The 15,376-nt window shown below is 35.5% G+C and overlaps 1 protein-coding gene across 1 annotated transcript; it reads left to right on the top strand.

Moving 5' to 3' along the window:
- LOC111808605 (protein ACCUMULATION AND REPLICATION OF CHLOROPLASTS 3) lies at nucleotides 1-15,326 on the top strand. Its single transcript, XM_023694694.1, has 16 exons — nucleotides 1-500; nucleotides 716-774; nucleotides 2,318-2,382; nucleotides 4,030-4,164; nucleotides 4,327-4,375; nucleotides 5,359-5,471; nucleotides 5,557-5,628; nucleotides 8,436-8,546; nucleotides 9,215-9,396; nucleotides 11,145-11,423; nucleotides 11,511-11,602; nucleotides 11,734-12,116; nucleotides 13,918-14,022; nucleotides 14,105-14,242; nucleotides 14,746-14,912; nucleotides 15,003-15,326. The coding sequence occupies exons 1-16, from the start codon at nucleotides 169-171 to the stop codon at nucleotides 15,073-15,075; spliced, it is 2,355 nt and encodes a 784-aa protein (XP_023550462.1). The 5' UTR covers nucleotides 1-168; the 3' UTR covers nucleotides 15,076-15,326.
- The last annotated feature ends 50 nt before the right edge of the window (nucleotides 15,327-15,376 follow it).

The following is a 15,376-nucleotide window of genomic DNA, read 5'->3' as shown; positions in this document are numbered from 1 at the left end:
TTACGAGAAATTAAATTTCAGGGATGGAGTTGATTTGGGACTGGGATTCAGTGAGTCGCGAAAATTTGAAGCTCACTCCATTTTTTCTGGTTCCTGTCACCATGACGATTCAGCTTCTTCCCATTTTCTGAGTTGGGATTGGCTCATAAGCCAACCGGTGTAATAGTAATGGTGCCACTCATAACGGAGCTTCCTGTAATCAATGGCTTTCACCCATTGCTCCGTTCCTCCTTATGCCCATGCCCTTGTTCCTCAATTCGCAGCCTCTTCTTTCGCCGCCGGAAGATGTTTCTCGGGTTGGCTGGATATCGGAATTCCTACCCGTTTCTGAGTACTACAGCGAACAGTTCTTTGTCAAATGCTGCTGGAAGGGCCAATATGGAGAAGGATTTCTGGGATGATTATGAGTTCGTGGAAGTGATTGGCATTGGCAGTAGGAAGGAAGCCGTACTTGATTTTTGTCTCGAGTCGGCTCTCAGGATTTCATCTCTGCGATTTTGGTAATTTCAAGAAGTCCATGTGCTCAATTCTGTTCAATGATTGCAAGTATTGATTTACTTTTAGGATTTTGGTTGTTAGTTGAGTTGCCATATGTTGTAGGGGAGAAACTGATCTCATTTTCTAGCTACTTATTCAATTCTGAAAAATTCGAATTTATGATGTTGTGTGGAGAAATTGATCTCATTTTTTTACTTTTTGTTTTTATCTTTTGTAGGCAAATCGTAAAGCATGATTCTCTAAAAGTGCAACTACTTCAGAGATTCATTGGAAAAGGTTCTTTCACTCTTTCAGCGTTTAATTTTTCATTCTATGCTGTTTCCATACAGGCTAGGCTGTTTAACCAGAACATGCATTTGAGTTAGGGAAGCTTGAAATTAGCTTTTGTCTGTTATCTTTTGTGCGCAGGCTAACATAGTTAATAAACTAGTTCACCTTGAAATTCCAAAATGTGAGTGAAACTTGCGTTTATCTTAAATATACACCTTGAAGTCCTCTCAAACATAAGAAGGCCCAAATGGCTACAGTTAGCTTATTTGTTTAGAAATTGAAAAAGAAAATTTTGGAGTCTTGTTAATAAAAAATAGATAAAGAAAAGAAATATTGTTGATCCTGTGATCGAGCTTCTTTTCTACTGAACGAAAATTTAAGTGGGTCGACAAGGAGAAGTAAAGAAAAACAGAGCACCAATTATTTTTGAAAGTAAACTGGGAGTACTTGATGGTGATGTTTGAATGGCCTCAGGCTCTCCTTTGCGGAGGGTTACATAGGATAATGCCATGAAAGGAGTGGTTGTTTTCAAGAACTCTCCTTGCAGATGTAGAGTTTTCTTATAGATGCTTTCCTTGGATAGGCTGATTATGGATGATAGAACTCTAAAAAGAAATTCTTAATCCAGTACAAATAGGTTTGGGCCGATCGGCTTTTCTTGTCGTGTTACTGTTGGATATCATGTTGTGGAACAGACTTCCATTTTGGGTCACCTCCTCGATCCTCTAAAGATTTTGTGGGCACAGCTTTATGAATTAGAAAAAGCTACTCTGGGTCAATAGTTTTTGTGGGCTGCTGTGATAAATCTGGGATGAACCGAATTGAAGAATTTTCTATGAGGCAAGCTTAGACTAGATCTGACGTTGCTGTCTATATTTCCTTTTCATGATGACTTAGATCGAAAGCTTAGTTACTATTTATGTGATAATTGACCTTGGAGATGTTTTTCCCTACTCCTTTTGGGTCCTCTTCTGTCCTTTGAAAATTCCATTATATTAATCAAATCGTTTCTTATTAAAAAGATTCTGCTAATTATTCTTAAAGTCATCCTTCATTTGGTTCAAACATACAAAGATACAAGCACATATACGTATATATGTGGATGTGTGGTACTACAAACTCCACACAAATCATTCAGATGCTTCTTTTCACTCTTGTTTTAAAGTATTCCTGTCTTATATTTTGTATGATACATTACCTTAAGTCTCTTTGGTTTGATCTTATACTAATGTGGCAATTATGATATTTTCAATTTGAGCTAGAGCTCAAAGAGAACCGTGTGAAATTTCATTATTCAGATTATTATCATGTTCTTGATCCTAGCTTATTTAAAGATTATGCTAGACAAATCAATTTTTTTCATTTCTTTCTTTATGATATTTTGTTGTAGGAAGCTTGATTTTCTTCATTTGTATCAATACCCTATCCTCACAATAGTAGCAGCATTTAATTCTTACTGCTGAACTATATTTCCATATTCACACCCAGGGCTTAGTGGGTGAAAGAGAAATAATAAATAATCTATTACTGATTTTGATTATGTTTGCAGATTATAACCCAAGGATGATTGACGTTCCACTGTCACTACAATCATGTTCGAAGGCTGTTATACTTGTTTGTACATTTCTTACCTAAAAGTCCTTTCTTCAATAGAAAAGAACAATTATGCTTTCAGTCCTTAACGCTCTTAATTTGACTCTATATTGCATATTATGATTGACAATTTCATCTTCTTTTGGTTTTTTTCTTGCAACCAGTAAAGTTTAGACATAACAATATTACAAAGAATATCTTTAGAGATATCATATAGCTAGGTGCTTTAGACGAGGAGAATAATGTATTATCAAACAATTCTTCCTAAAGAAGTATGTAAAATTGTAGTTTGGGTTACATGATAAGAAATGGGGAGTTTTGGGATATTTCTTAAGAGAAATTTTGGAAGCAAAGGTGCGGGTCCAATTATTTGAGCCTCATTTTTTCTTCCTTATTTACACTTCATGGTGTGCATTAATTGATTGATCCTCAGTTACCATTAAGCTAGACAAACCTCGTTTTTCTTCCTTAAATATGCCAAATTCATACCACCACACTTCAAGGGCTTCAAAGCAACATGCCACCCGATTAAGTTAATTTCCTTCTTATAAAAATAAGTGTTTTAATTTTCCCTTTACTTTCCCCCAAAAAAGTCTTCTCTCAAGTTCAAGAACAATAGACATGTAATACTAGGGAAGGTTAGAAAGGACCGAATAACAAATAGCTAATCTGCCTTCCTCTTGAAAGTAATTCTTTTTTTCATCCATCCAACAGCATCTTCACTATTATTGGGTTCCAAAATTCTAAAAAGGTCATGAAGTGTTTTTTTTCCTAAAGGAAACCCTAAGCAAAAAACGTGGGAAGTCTTGCAAATTTACATCCCAAAAAAGTAACAGCATCCCCAAATCTATTGAGGCTTACATTCCAAGCTTGCCTTTGCCTCCTTAAGAGAAAAAGCCTCAAGGCCGTCTTTAACCTTTTTAAGACATTGCTTTTAAATCTATTTTTCAGTGTCTCCTGCTTTGTTAGATATTATATTAATGAGGTTTACAATAATATTCAGAAAGGGGGAGGCAAATCAAGTTAGTTTGGTCTCTTATCCTTTGAAGGTTAGCACAAATGAGAATATGCAGGCTAGGCTGCCTTAGAGGATGCTTACTTGAGCTGATATGTTTTATGTAAATGAGCTTGAGAAGCTCCTCATCTATCTACGGGTTGCCCCTGTGCGAGTATTCTTTAATATATTATGGCTGTTTTGGGTCTTCTGCTCTCTCTTTTTTTTTTATGGTCTTTAGAAACTTCTGTAGGACTGTCCTTGTTGTGGCTTTCTCAGGGAGGAAGTGTTTTTTTTTCTTCTTTTCAGGCATAATGGTGGAGAGTTTCATTATTGGAAGTCTGTCTGGAGTAGATAAAAGAATTTCCTAGATATGGAGAGGGCTGTGGAGGAAATCCGAGAAAATATAGTTTCTGTTACCTTCTCTTCTAGATCTACTGCCTTGAGAGTTTTGAAACTACCACACATGACTCTTTTTCACATTTCAGCTTTTACTATTTAAAAATTTGCTTTCTAAGAAAATTGTTGAATGGCAAACTACGCAATCTTAGAATGGCTTATTCATTTTTTATCACGGGCCAAATTACCGTGCTTATCTTGTAGTAGGTTTTCATGGAATTCATATTATCCTTAATCTAATTATTCCATCAATTCCCCTTTTTTCTCTTCTTTAGGTGGTTAGTGCTGGATATGGCTTGGATTACTCTGCAGCTGTTGATATTCTTAGAACCGTAAGATCTGCAAATGGATTTACTGTAACAATTGTCTTAAAGCCTTTTAGCTTTGAAGGGCAAAGGCGCCAGGATGAGGTAGTGAATGGCATGCAGCTTATGCTAAAAAAATCCTTGTAATAATCATGCATCTTGGGGTTTATAAGATTCTTCTATTTTCCATATTTATTGAAGTTTCTGAATTTGCTGAGCCTTCAAAAGATATAATTCTGAATATACTAATGATCAAATCAATTTCAGGTTAAACATCTGGTAGGAAGGCTAAAGGAACATACAAGCTTCTTAATCGGTGAGTTATGATTAAGTGAGAGAACTTAAAATATTTGAACTCGTATATATTTATTTTCTTCATTTAAATTGAAAATGTGAGGTGGTATTTCCTGTCCATGGGTCCTGGCATTGTTTGCCAGGACTCCACACTTTGAGACTAGTATGTGAATCTTAGTTGAAGGGATGTTAGGATTTCGTCTCCCGATCTTTCTAGGTTATTCTCTTACTGTTCCTTCTTTCATATCTTATCTACTACTCCTCTGTTGTCTTTGCTTTTTCCTCAATCTGGAAGGTTAAAATTCTAAAGAAAATTAAGGTGTTTGCATGGCTTGTTTTACATGGAAGAGCTAATACCATAGAACATGTTTTAAGACATTCTTCCTGTGTTCACATGGGAGAGCTAATACCATAGGCATTTGCGTGGCAGATTTTACAATGGTGCATTCTTCGCAGGAGGCACGAGGAGGATCTTAATAATTTGTTTTGGGATTGTTAGTTTGCTCAATTCCTTTAGAGTCGTTTGTTAAGATTGTTCGGTGTTTGTTGGGTTTGGAATAGAAAAGATAGGGTTTTGTTGGGGAGGTGCATACGAATCCTTCCTTTAAGCAGAATCAAAGTTTTATGGCAAATTAGTTTCTTTGCTATTTTGTGGAACATTTGCCTTGAGAGATAATATTTTTTTTTAGAGAGATTGAGAGATTGAGTGAGGAAGTTTGGGAGGTGTTTAGGTTTAACGCCTCTTCGTGGACGTCAGTCTCAAGGTCTTTTTGTTATTAGGAGCTTGATCTTATACTCTTGGATTGGAGTCCTTTGTTGTAGTTTGGGTCGAACTTCATTTTTTCAGGACATTTTTTTGTATGCCCTCGTATATTCTTTCATTTCTCTCGTAGAAAGCTCGATTTCTTTCTTATATATATCCTTTTGAGAAGAGTGATCTACAAGAAATATTAATTTCAATTAGGTAAGATCTGTGACCACTTTATCCTTTCTTTTCATGCACAGATATTGACACCGATAGACTACTTGAAAAGGACTTGGTGACTCTTGATGAGGCTGTGAGATCTGCTAATAATGCTGTCTTGATGGCTATAAATTCAATATCCATTATCAAGTCTGTAAGTTCACCTTCTCTGCCATCCATTTGGTTTTTAAATTTCAACTGCTTTATTTTTACATGTTTTTTTATCTTGAATATATCAGGAAATGTTGACTAAGTTCATAGATGAGCCTCAGAATAGTGTGAAAGAGCTTGGTGTTATAGACGTCATGGAAGTAAGTTTCCTCAATTTTGTTTTGAGTTGGAAATTGGTTGCTTCTGGTGTCTCGTTTGTTACTTGGTTGTGTTCATCATTATATTTCTTAGATCAGACTATTTATGAAGATTATTGGCTAAAAAATAAAAATAAAAGATTCTGGGAGAGGATACTTATCTTGTTCCTTTGCTTATATTTATCTCATGTACATATATAAATAAAAGATTCTTGTGTATAGGCATAAAAGATAGAATTTTTATTGTGTAATCCAACAGGAAGCAAGATGTCTAGATTGAAATGGCACTTGTCTTAGTGAAAGAGGGAGGAGCTATTCTCCTCTCCTTCGCATGGTATACCCTCTCGAGAGTGGGTATAGTATAATACCGAAATAAGATAAATTTTATTAGAAGGATTCTATCTTGTTTACAAAAACAATGAGTATTTATACATATCAGAAAACTGGTTTTTTTTTTAAAGGATGCAATATCTTTTATTGAAGAGATGAAAGGAGACTAACGCTCAAAAGATAAAAGCTCCTTTGAAAAGGAGAAAACAATAAATGAAACATAAAAAATAAGAGCAAAAAAGAAAGGGAATTATGAAGAAATGAAGGCAGCCCAATTCAAGTCAATATCTTGGAGAGAAAACCCCTAAAAATGATTGGAATGTGAACATCAAAGAGAGGCCTTCAAATGAGCCTTCTCAAAGTGATCAAACCATCAACGATGCCTTTTCAAAAACTCTTTGTTTTCTTTCGAACCATAACTCTGAGATAATTGCTTTAACAGTATTGATCCATAAGAGACGAGGCTGAGAAGGAAACTAAAATTAACTCAACTAATGATTAACCAACCAACTAGTATTTGCGAACCTCCTTGTGGAGATTGGTAACTCTTTTGCCATCACCTTGTCTTCTAAGCTTAAATCAACACAAGTGGGAAGGTTAATCAAATCCACCTTAAATCCAGGCAATTTAGTATACCCCATATCAAATGAGGACTTCCCATGATTGCACATTTAATTGTAAGTGAATTTCGTTTGTGCTCTAGAGATCCCATTGCCTTGGTTTATCTTCATAAGGCACCTAATCTGGTAGCCCAATGTGCGCTTTATCTTCCATCTCTATGTCTGGTTTGGTTTATTCTACCATTGAACCTTGTGAGGTCAATTTTTAACCAAATGTAACTGGTGGCTCAAAGCTTATGGAGAGTGGGGTGCTTCTGCATTTAAATTGGATTGAACCCCAATGTTTTTTAAAAAAAAAAAAAAACAAGAAACGATACTTTTCATTCAATAAATGAAAAGAGACTAATGCTCAAGGGATACAAGCTCCAAAAAGAAGCAAAATGTAGAACGGAATGTAGGAAAAATACTATGCCTTGTAAACAGAAAACAAATAAAAGCTAAAACATAAAACACCAACAGGAAATTATGAGAGCTGCTGGAGCAACTGAAAGCAGCCAAGAGAGCAAGGCTTCAAAAGTTATCTGAAAATGGAGCACTGGCTCAAAGCTCCAAGAAGCAAAAAGATCCATCCAACAGGCAAGCTATATAAATGCTACGTAAGGAACTGCTTAGAGAGAGAGAAAGACTTCCAACAGAGGGTCAAACTTGCAGCTCAGAAAGTTTTGATGCCTTAAATGCAATGGAAACTTTCTTCCTACCATCTGGCCTTTCACGATAAGCTTTGATGCCATCTTGATGTTTGGTCTTTCCTAATCAAACCTTCAACGGCTATTTCAAATCCAGCTAGCCACAAACTGCTAGTTTAGTCACTGAGAAGTTGATTTACGAAGGCAGTCCTGCAATAAGTGTTTTAGAGATATTTTAGCCTTTCCAGTAATCAATGGATTCTTTTGACAGACTCATTAGCGGTGTCAGTAACCGTCTTTTGGATTCAAACTTCCTCATATTCACTTATGGAACTTCCTCATATTCACTTATGGAACTTCCTCATTATCAGAGGTCTTTCAAGGAATCTAGAATCTTATGACTGGGTTTAATTTCTCTTTCAAGTGTCTGTTTCTAAATTGTTTTTATTTTTTATTTTTGTAAACTCTAATTTCAATTCCAGTTTTTTGTATAGATTTCTACAATGGACTCTTCCTCCTTTATTATCTATTTGTTTCCTTCTTTTATCTTGAACGAAAGCTTTGTTTTCATTAAAAATGATGGAATTTCTACTATCTATTGTTTATGTAAAATTAGTTAAATATTTGGTGTCCTAATTCTTATCCATATTGGTACTAGGTCTTTCTTATAAGAAGACCTAAATTGCACATATTTCACAATCAATACGTTGTTAATCCTCTCAAAATTAAGATAGTATTAGAGCAAAAGATCCTGTATTTGAACGCTAGTAATGTCATTTCCTCTCCTATTAATATTGATTTTCACTTGTGCAAATTTCCAAATTTCACCTTAATCCTAGTAATCTCACCTTCTACAAATTTCCAAGCCCAAAAGTTTAAGAGGAGTGTTAAAATATTGATGTAATTAAATTTACCCTAACCAATCAACTTAAACTTTTGGGTTCAGTGACGATTTAACAAAAAATAAGAAAATATTTCTTTTGACGGATTGATTTGGAAAATAAGAGCCCTTTTACGTCCCATATTTTTATTTTCCCAATTAATCTTTTGCTTGCAGAATCAAATCCTCTAATTTTGATGAAATTGTTTTATATCATGTGAAAGAAGTTCTCAACAGCTTTTTTTTTTTTTTGTAAGTGTAGGCAAATTTAAATGTTCAATTACTATTTCCTTTCGTCTTGTGAGTTCAAAAGTTGCATTTTTTCCTTAGTAAAGTTATTGCAAAAATGTTCAGATTTTGGAGAACCTTAAAGAAGGAAAGATTGGATTTGGAGCCGGTCACAACTTTCGGACCTCAGTCTTAAAGTCAATTTATGACTGCCCTTTCCTCAGTGTGCATTTAAAGGTATGGCTGGGAAGCTTGCAAGTGAAATTGGATACTATACACTATACAAAAGGAAAAGCATGGTCATCTTAATATTACTTTTTTACTCTTTTAATTATATGTTCTGAATCTTCGTTATTTAGTAGATTGAACTTTCATGCTTATCTGTATATTATTAAATCTATTAGATGTATAGCTCAAATAATGCTGTTATTTATCCGTATAAATTGACTTCTTAAAATTAGATATTAATCATTTATAAACTCAAAGGTTGCAGTGCGTTACATGTTTCCCTAGGACTATTTTCTCTTCAATGTATGCACTATATCACTTTTACCCATCATCGTATGTATGTCACTATTTTATTGGATCCAAAGTTTCTGTTACCAAATGTCATAGACTTCAATGATGTCTTCAGTTGAAACCCAATGAATATATGAGTATGGTCAAGGGTTTTTAGGTACAAAAAGTGAGAGTATGCATACTTCATATTCTTAATACACTTAAAAGTCTCGTCTTTTCTATTTCCCAAATGAAGATTTCATAATAGGAATTCATGAATTTTTTGCTTTCATGATTTTTCAGCATTAGTATTCTTAACTTCTGAAAGCTTTTGTAAGGCATGATAAATCCTTCTCTTCATGGGTGCTATCATACCATTTCATTCATACTGTTCAATTTTTCACTAGGATTTGAAAGGTGCGGTTTTATGCATCGTGGCAAGCTCAAGTATTATTGATGACGATGATAAAAGTACCCTGTTGAAAACTTTTCGTGAAGTTACAGCATATACAGGAAAAGTTATATTATCCATAATTCAAGATCTAAATCTGGAGCCCAACTTTCTCATGACAACCATCCTTATTGTTGGGTAATATATTTTTTCGTCAAGTTCTTTTCCTTTTTTTTTTTTAAAAATTTTCTTATCACTTGTCAGAATTTGTCGATGTTTTTTGTATTGGTGAAGTCATATATAATAAATGTACATTATTAGGACAGTTGGAGTTCAAGGGATTGCTTGGAGCAATTGGCCTCCCTCATAAACTTCGTATATTTTTCTTTTTGAAGGAAATGAGATGGTTTTTATCAATAAAATACAAACATACCAGACAATTATATAGAGAAGAGGGTTAGGTGTCCTCTTTTCCTTTTCCTAGCTTGGACATGTATCTGACGTAAGACTGTTATTCTTTCCTCACTTTTCCATCTTAAGATTTTCTATATGAATAAAACCCAAGCAAAAGAAGCTTGAACCAAACAGGGAGTCACTCGTGCCTAACCTAGGTATGAAGTTAAAATCTTAGGGGTCCACCCCAGCCTNAAAAAAAAAAAAAAAAAAATAGAACAAAAGGAATTCTTAGAACAAGTGGTTGGATTGTTAACCTAAAATAAGAGGGGAAAGTTTACCACTTGTATTTCTCTAACGTTGAGTTCTCTAGTCTTTTTATATAAGGTTTTGTTCTCAAAGGTAAGGTAATCAATCTTTCGACTTGGAGGTTGGAATATGCCTTTCCTTCCTTTTCCCATTAAACAGACACATGGTCAGGAAGTTGAAAGTTCATCTTGGTTAATCCAATTTCTAGCGAAGTCTAACAATAGAAGATTGCAGTAGAAAAAAAAAAAAAAAAGAAAGAAGAAGAAAAAGATGAAGTCTTGCTAGGAACAAAAAAATTAGGGGATCAATCATAGGAAAAGTTTGCCTTTCAAGGGGGTATGGCAAAATGTCTCAGGGAGAATGATTTCTACCTCACGCCAATAGGCAACAAGTTCCAAAGGAAATGTAGATCAAACCAGGAACACAGGAAGGGAATTAAACAACTTGAAAAGTTTAGTTCAATTTTAGTTATGATGATTGGTCTAGATACTGTACTGAAGGTTAGACTTGTTCTAGATAAATGTTCTTACTTGGTACATTCATGGTAGAACCATACTGAAAAGCCTTATTGCTATTAATAGCTTTCGTTTGGCCAACCTTATAAAAATTAAGCTTAAGTGCACTGATTGGTTATTGATCAAGTTTGTTTGAAGTTCATGAGATTGCTTGACACTCCCTTCAATGCACCGTGTTCTTCAGGTACCCCTACTGTCCTGAAAGATGATCTTTGATTTTAAATTGAACTCTCAATCAACTTAGTTCTGAGTGTTTGGCTTGAGAGATTCTTCATGGAAGATGTTAGATGAGCTGAAAATTTATTTGAGCTACTCTTGTTTATCCTTGGGCTTTCTTTCAGGGGTTCTCCTTCCATTTGATTTGCTTAATGTTATAGCTATAGTGATAGTACATCTTCACTGTTGCTTTAGTACATTAGGATTTAAGACATAATTAATTGACTCAACTATAACTTTGACTCCCAATTTGAGCACATACTCCAATTTTGTTTATAAACTTTTTGTAGTGTCAAATTGATTGTCGTTAATTTATTTATAGTTGAATCATTTCTCCATACTTCTTCCTGCTCCATTGTTGACATTGCCCATTCTAACGGTACCATGTTGCTAGCTCATTTATATTTTTTTATTGTTGCAAAAAGGACATCATTACAACTGAGAGGAAGGTTGAATTAAAACCTACTTATAGTTTATGGATCAAATTTTGTGTAACTTTCATATGAATTCCAGCTCAACAAAGCAGCAATCTTCCAAAAGTAGTAGCATTTTATCAAGATTGGCCCAGCGTTTCCCTTCGGTTTTCAAGCTTTTATGGAAACCTCAAGAACCATTAGAGGAAGCTGAAGAAAGTGATATGCCTGAAGATGCAAATCCTTCCAATGTAAGAGAGTCATCAGACTCTGATATGGTCATAACTCAAATTGCTTCAGGGGGCTTGGATAAAGATTTTTATCCAGATCCTGAAAATCTCCAGACAACATTCAACTACAGTGATTTATTAAGTTCAAGGTAAAATTCATTTCTTCTGAGCTGGCTCAGTTTCTACGTCTCCTCCTTTACTTGTTTGTTGGTTCCTGACAATTTTGTTACATTTAGGGGAACAAATGACAGTGATTTTGAACAACCTGAGGCTGGAATAGTAGAAACTGATGTGAATTCTTTGCCTTTCAGCAATGCAGTTAGTAGAGGTTAGCATTATGAAATTTCCTGTTTAAATCTTGCTTTATGCACAGATAGGTGGTAACACTTGGGACACGAGACATTATCTAGAGCGCTGCTTATATTACTCATAACTATCGAATTTAAATGCATTTTGTAGGAGCTTCTTTTCGCAGAGACCCCCTCCACAGATGGAATTTGGGTCCAGCACATCAGATTGCACAGCAGTGGGCTAGGGAAAGAGCTGCTGATGCTGAATTGGCTTCTGCATTTGACAGTATAAGCATATTTGACCTCCCAGTTGGGGTGAGACCTTCAGAAGAGTTGAAAGATAAATCCACTCCAAATCCAGAGATGAAATATGAGAAGAAATCTAAAGCTTCAATTACTACTTCCAGATTTTCGTCTCAGACTTCGTTAACTGATACTAGTTTAGAAGTGATTAAGGAATTTTACGATACCTCATCTGCATTTTTAAGAGGGAAATCTCCTGACCTTCCTAAGAAGCAAGGACTTCTGTCTGCTCGTGCTGCATCAATGCTGGTGATGTGTTTCTTATAGATTTTCCACTCATCATTCATATTTTGAATTAATGTGACATCTGTGACTGTGGCCACGTGTTGTTTTGTGTGCATCCTTTTTGTTTTCCTCTTTTGATGCCTAGCTTTTTTTAAAGGTCAAATCATGCTTCATTTTGCATATTTATCTTTCCTCCCATAGATTTATCTTCTGTTTCAACTGATCGTGTTTTGTAGGGGTCAATATTGACGGACAAGAGCTATGTAGGATTTAGGAAGCCAAAAGACTTGCGTGCTTAGCCAGGGTCTCACATTTGAGTTGTCTGGGTGTTCATTCATTAGTAAAGTTTACACGTTATTGGGATTAAATAAATGAAAAAAAGTTGTTTTCTCTGGAGGAGGAAGATTGATGTTACTAGATACTGTTTTGTCTGTCTGTACGCAATTTTTTCTGATCCCTTTTTCAGATGCATATAAGGTTGCTAATCTGTTGGAGAAAAAAATGGAAATTTTCCTTTGGGCTTGAGAGGGAATTCAAGTGTGGGAGTCATCTTGTTAATCGAAAGGAAGCTTCTAACCCTTAGAAAGGGCACAGTGTTGGAGCGGGAAATCTAAAAGATACAGGTTGCTCATAAAATTTCGGGATGCACTTGGAGATGCTCTCTTGAAAGACCTTAAGATGAATAGAGAAGGTTGGTTTACTTGTGACCATCAGATTCTTAAAGGGAAGCCCCTGGAACTCCGTAGTTTTGTTTAAAGCCCTTTCCATTAACTTCTTGAACTTCAAAGTGGGTTTGAGGAAGGTAAACTTCTGACATCACTCATCTAGCTTTGGTTAATCCATTTCGTTGAAAACTGTCTTCCCAAGGCTTTTCCAGATTTCTAGCTCCCAAAATTCTTCGTTGAAGTGTATGAACTACGAGAGAGGCTTGGCTTATAGCTTTTCAGTATTATTATAGACCTGTCTCAGGTAGAAAGATCGGATTACTCTGATATGCAACATTTGTGTACGCTTGGACTCCACTGGCCTTTTCTCCCCTGGTTCTCTTATGCATGATCACACAAACATGAGTGCCATTTAGAAAAAAAAAGAAAACAAAACAAGGAATACTCAAAAATATCATTTTTTTTGTTTGTTTGTTTTTGGAATCTTGCTTTAGAGGGCATAAACACGATGGACATTATCCAAAAGAAATCCCCCCTTTGCCACACTTGATCAAGAGGGCACAAACACAATGGACATTATCCAAAAGATGAATTCCCCCTCTGCTACACTTGATCTAACCGCTGCTCTCGCTGTTAGAGGGTCAAACTCTCAAGATCATGTATTCTTGCAATGTTCTTGTACTAAATATTTATAGTGGTGTCTTTTTGGATACCTCCGATGTCTAGTGGTTTGAACTCCCCCCTTCATCCTAGAATTCTCGACTTAACTTTTGCTTGGAGGTCTAGGAAGTCATTCATTTTTGGACTTCCTTTTGGTGTTCCCTTGATAAATTATTTTGTAATCATATTTCATTCTTGATTGTTGCCAATTGTTAGAATTATTTCTAGCCCAATTGGTTTGGATGAGTTTGAGCTCGTCACATTTTCTATATGCAATTTATTTGAGTGAAGTCCAATCAATTGACATGGTTCTACTTGCTGCAATTGATCGTTCCATGGAGCCCATAAAAGTTAAAGAATCTACTCCGAAATCCTTCCTAAAATATGTTAACCTGTTCATAAACAGTTCTCAGCTAATAGAAGTTTATTATTACCAAAATTTTCCTGTTAGAGTTTTCTGAATCTGAAAATTTGAAGTACAATGATCACTTTACATTCAGGAAGCCGAGCGAGATTCACCTAAAAAGTGGAGTCCTGTTATGGAGTTGCAGTACAGAGGCGGCGTTTACAGGGGACGATGCCAAGGAGGGCTTCCCGAAGGGAAGGTATTGTCCCTGACATAGAAGACAAGTGCAAACTTATTTTATACCAATCTTTATGACATGCAGCTTTTGACTATATGTACAGGGCCGTCTAGTACTTCAAGATGGGAGCATATATGATGGTATGTGGCGCTATGGTATGAGATCAGGTCAAGGTACAGTCTACTTCAACAATGGAGATATGTTTCAAGGATCATGGAGAGATGATGTCATGCATGGAAAGGTTTGTCCTCGCATTTTTGTTTGTTTCACTCCAAGTGACCATCTCTAAAAAGCTTTGTTGTGCACAAAATAAAAATTAATTTTATAATAATTATATGAGAAGGATACACCTTTGAAAGAAAATGATTCTCAGTTCCTAAAAGGTTAAAGAAACTCCGTTCTTAGTTGGCTCCTTGGAACATTGTTCCATTATTGATATCAAGGAATATGTCAAGTGATGTCATGCAAAGAGTCAATGACATGACGAGCTTATCAATTATCTATAATGAAATCTAAAGGTCATTACCACACGACTTGTTCAATCCTATTTTGGTTAGTGTCATTAATACAACGATGATTCTGTACCAAAATCTATTCCCCAGACCTTTTAGACTAAAACTGTTTCCTCTTTCCCAAATTTTTATCGTTTTTTTAACCTGAAATACACTTCGAATTATGTGTTGGCAGTGATTTTGCTGTACAGGAGCCTTTCATTGAACTGACACAAGTCCCATGTGTTATCAGGGCTGGTTTTATTTTCACACAGGGGATCGATGGTTTGCAAACTTCTGGAAGGGAAAGGCTTATGGAGAAGGTCGCTTCTACTCAAAGTCAGGTGATGTTCTATTTGGACATTTCCAAGATGGTTGGCGTCATGGCGACTTTCTTTGCATTAATGTTGACGGTTCAAGGTTGGTACTCGCTATTCAGTGCATATACAATAAATTTCCTGTTCTTTCTTGTTTTTTGTTTCCCCTTAATCCTTTGTACGTACATATCAGATACATAGAAGTTTGGAGTGAAGGTTATCTTATGGGACGTGAGAATTTGGAGTCCGGTGCTGATACAGCATAAATAACAATTATTGTCTCTCTTTTTCGGTCACTGGGAAGTGTTTCACATTGGCAATCGTCCCAGAAACTGTACATCCTTTATCTTTTGAATTATTTCACTTTGTAGGTTTTGAATTCTTTGGCAGTATCATAGGAATGATGTATAATGTGTATATATTCATTTCCACTTCGCCAAGATTTAAGGATATTATGTAGCCATGAACAAAAGAACTCCTGAAGCTGGGTTTTTATGGAAGATGAGACTTTTATTCTTGGATGGTTGTATACTTAATGAGGAACTTGCCATTAGTTGATGCCCTTTG

The sequence above is a fragment of the Cucurbita pepo genome, chromosome LG13, assembly GCF_002806865.2.
Source record: "Cucurbita pepo subsp. pepo cultivar mu-cu-16 chromosome LG13, ASM280686v2, whole genome shotgun sequence".
Lineage (NCBI taxonomy): Eukaryota > Viridiplantae > Streptophyta > Magnoliopsida > Cucurbitales > Cucurbitaceae > Cucurbita > Cucurbita pepo.
The sequence above is the reverse complement of the archived record's forward strand: the minus strand, read 5'-3'. Positions and strand labels throughout refer to the sequence as shown.

Excerpts from the sequence above, each read along its gene's own strand:
- LOC111808605 (XM_023694694.1), top strand. The coding sequence starts at position 169 with ATGGTGCCACTCATAACGGAGCTTCCTGTAATCAATGGCTTTCACCCA. Across the intron at positions 12,117-13,917 it reads CTCGTGCTGCATCAATGCTG|GAAGCCGAGCGAGATTCACC; the intron begins GTGATGTGTTTC and ends CTTTACATTCAG. Across the intron at positions 14,023-14,104 it reads GAGGGCTTCCCGAAGGGAAG|GGCCGTCTAGTACTTCAAGA; the intron begins GTATTGTCCCTG and ends CTATATGTACAG.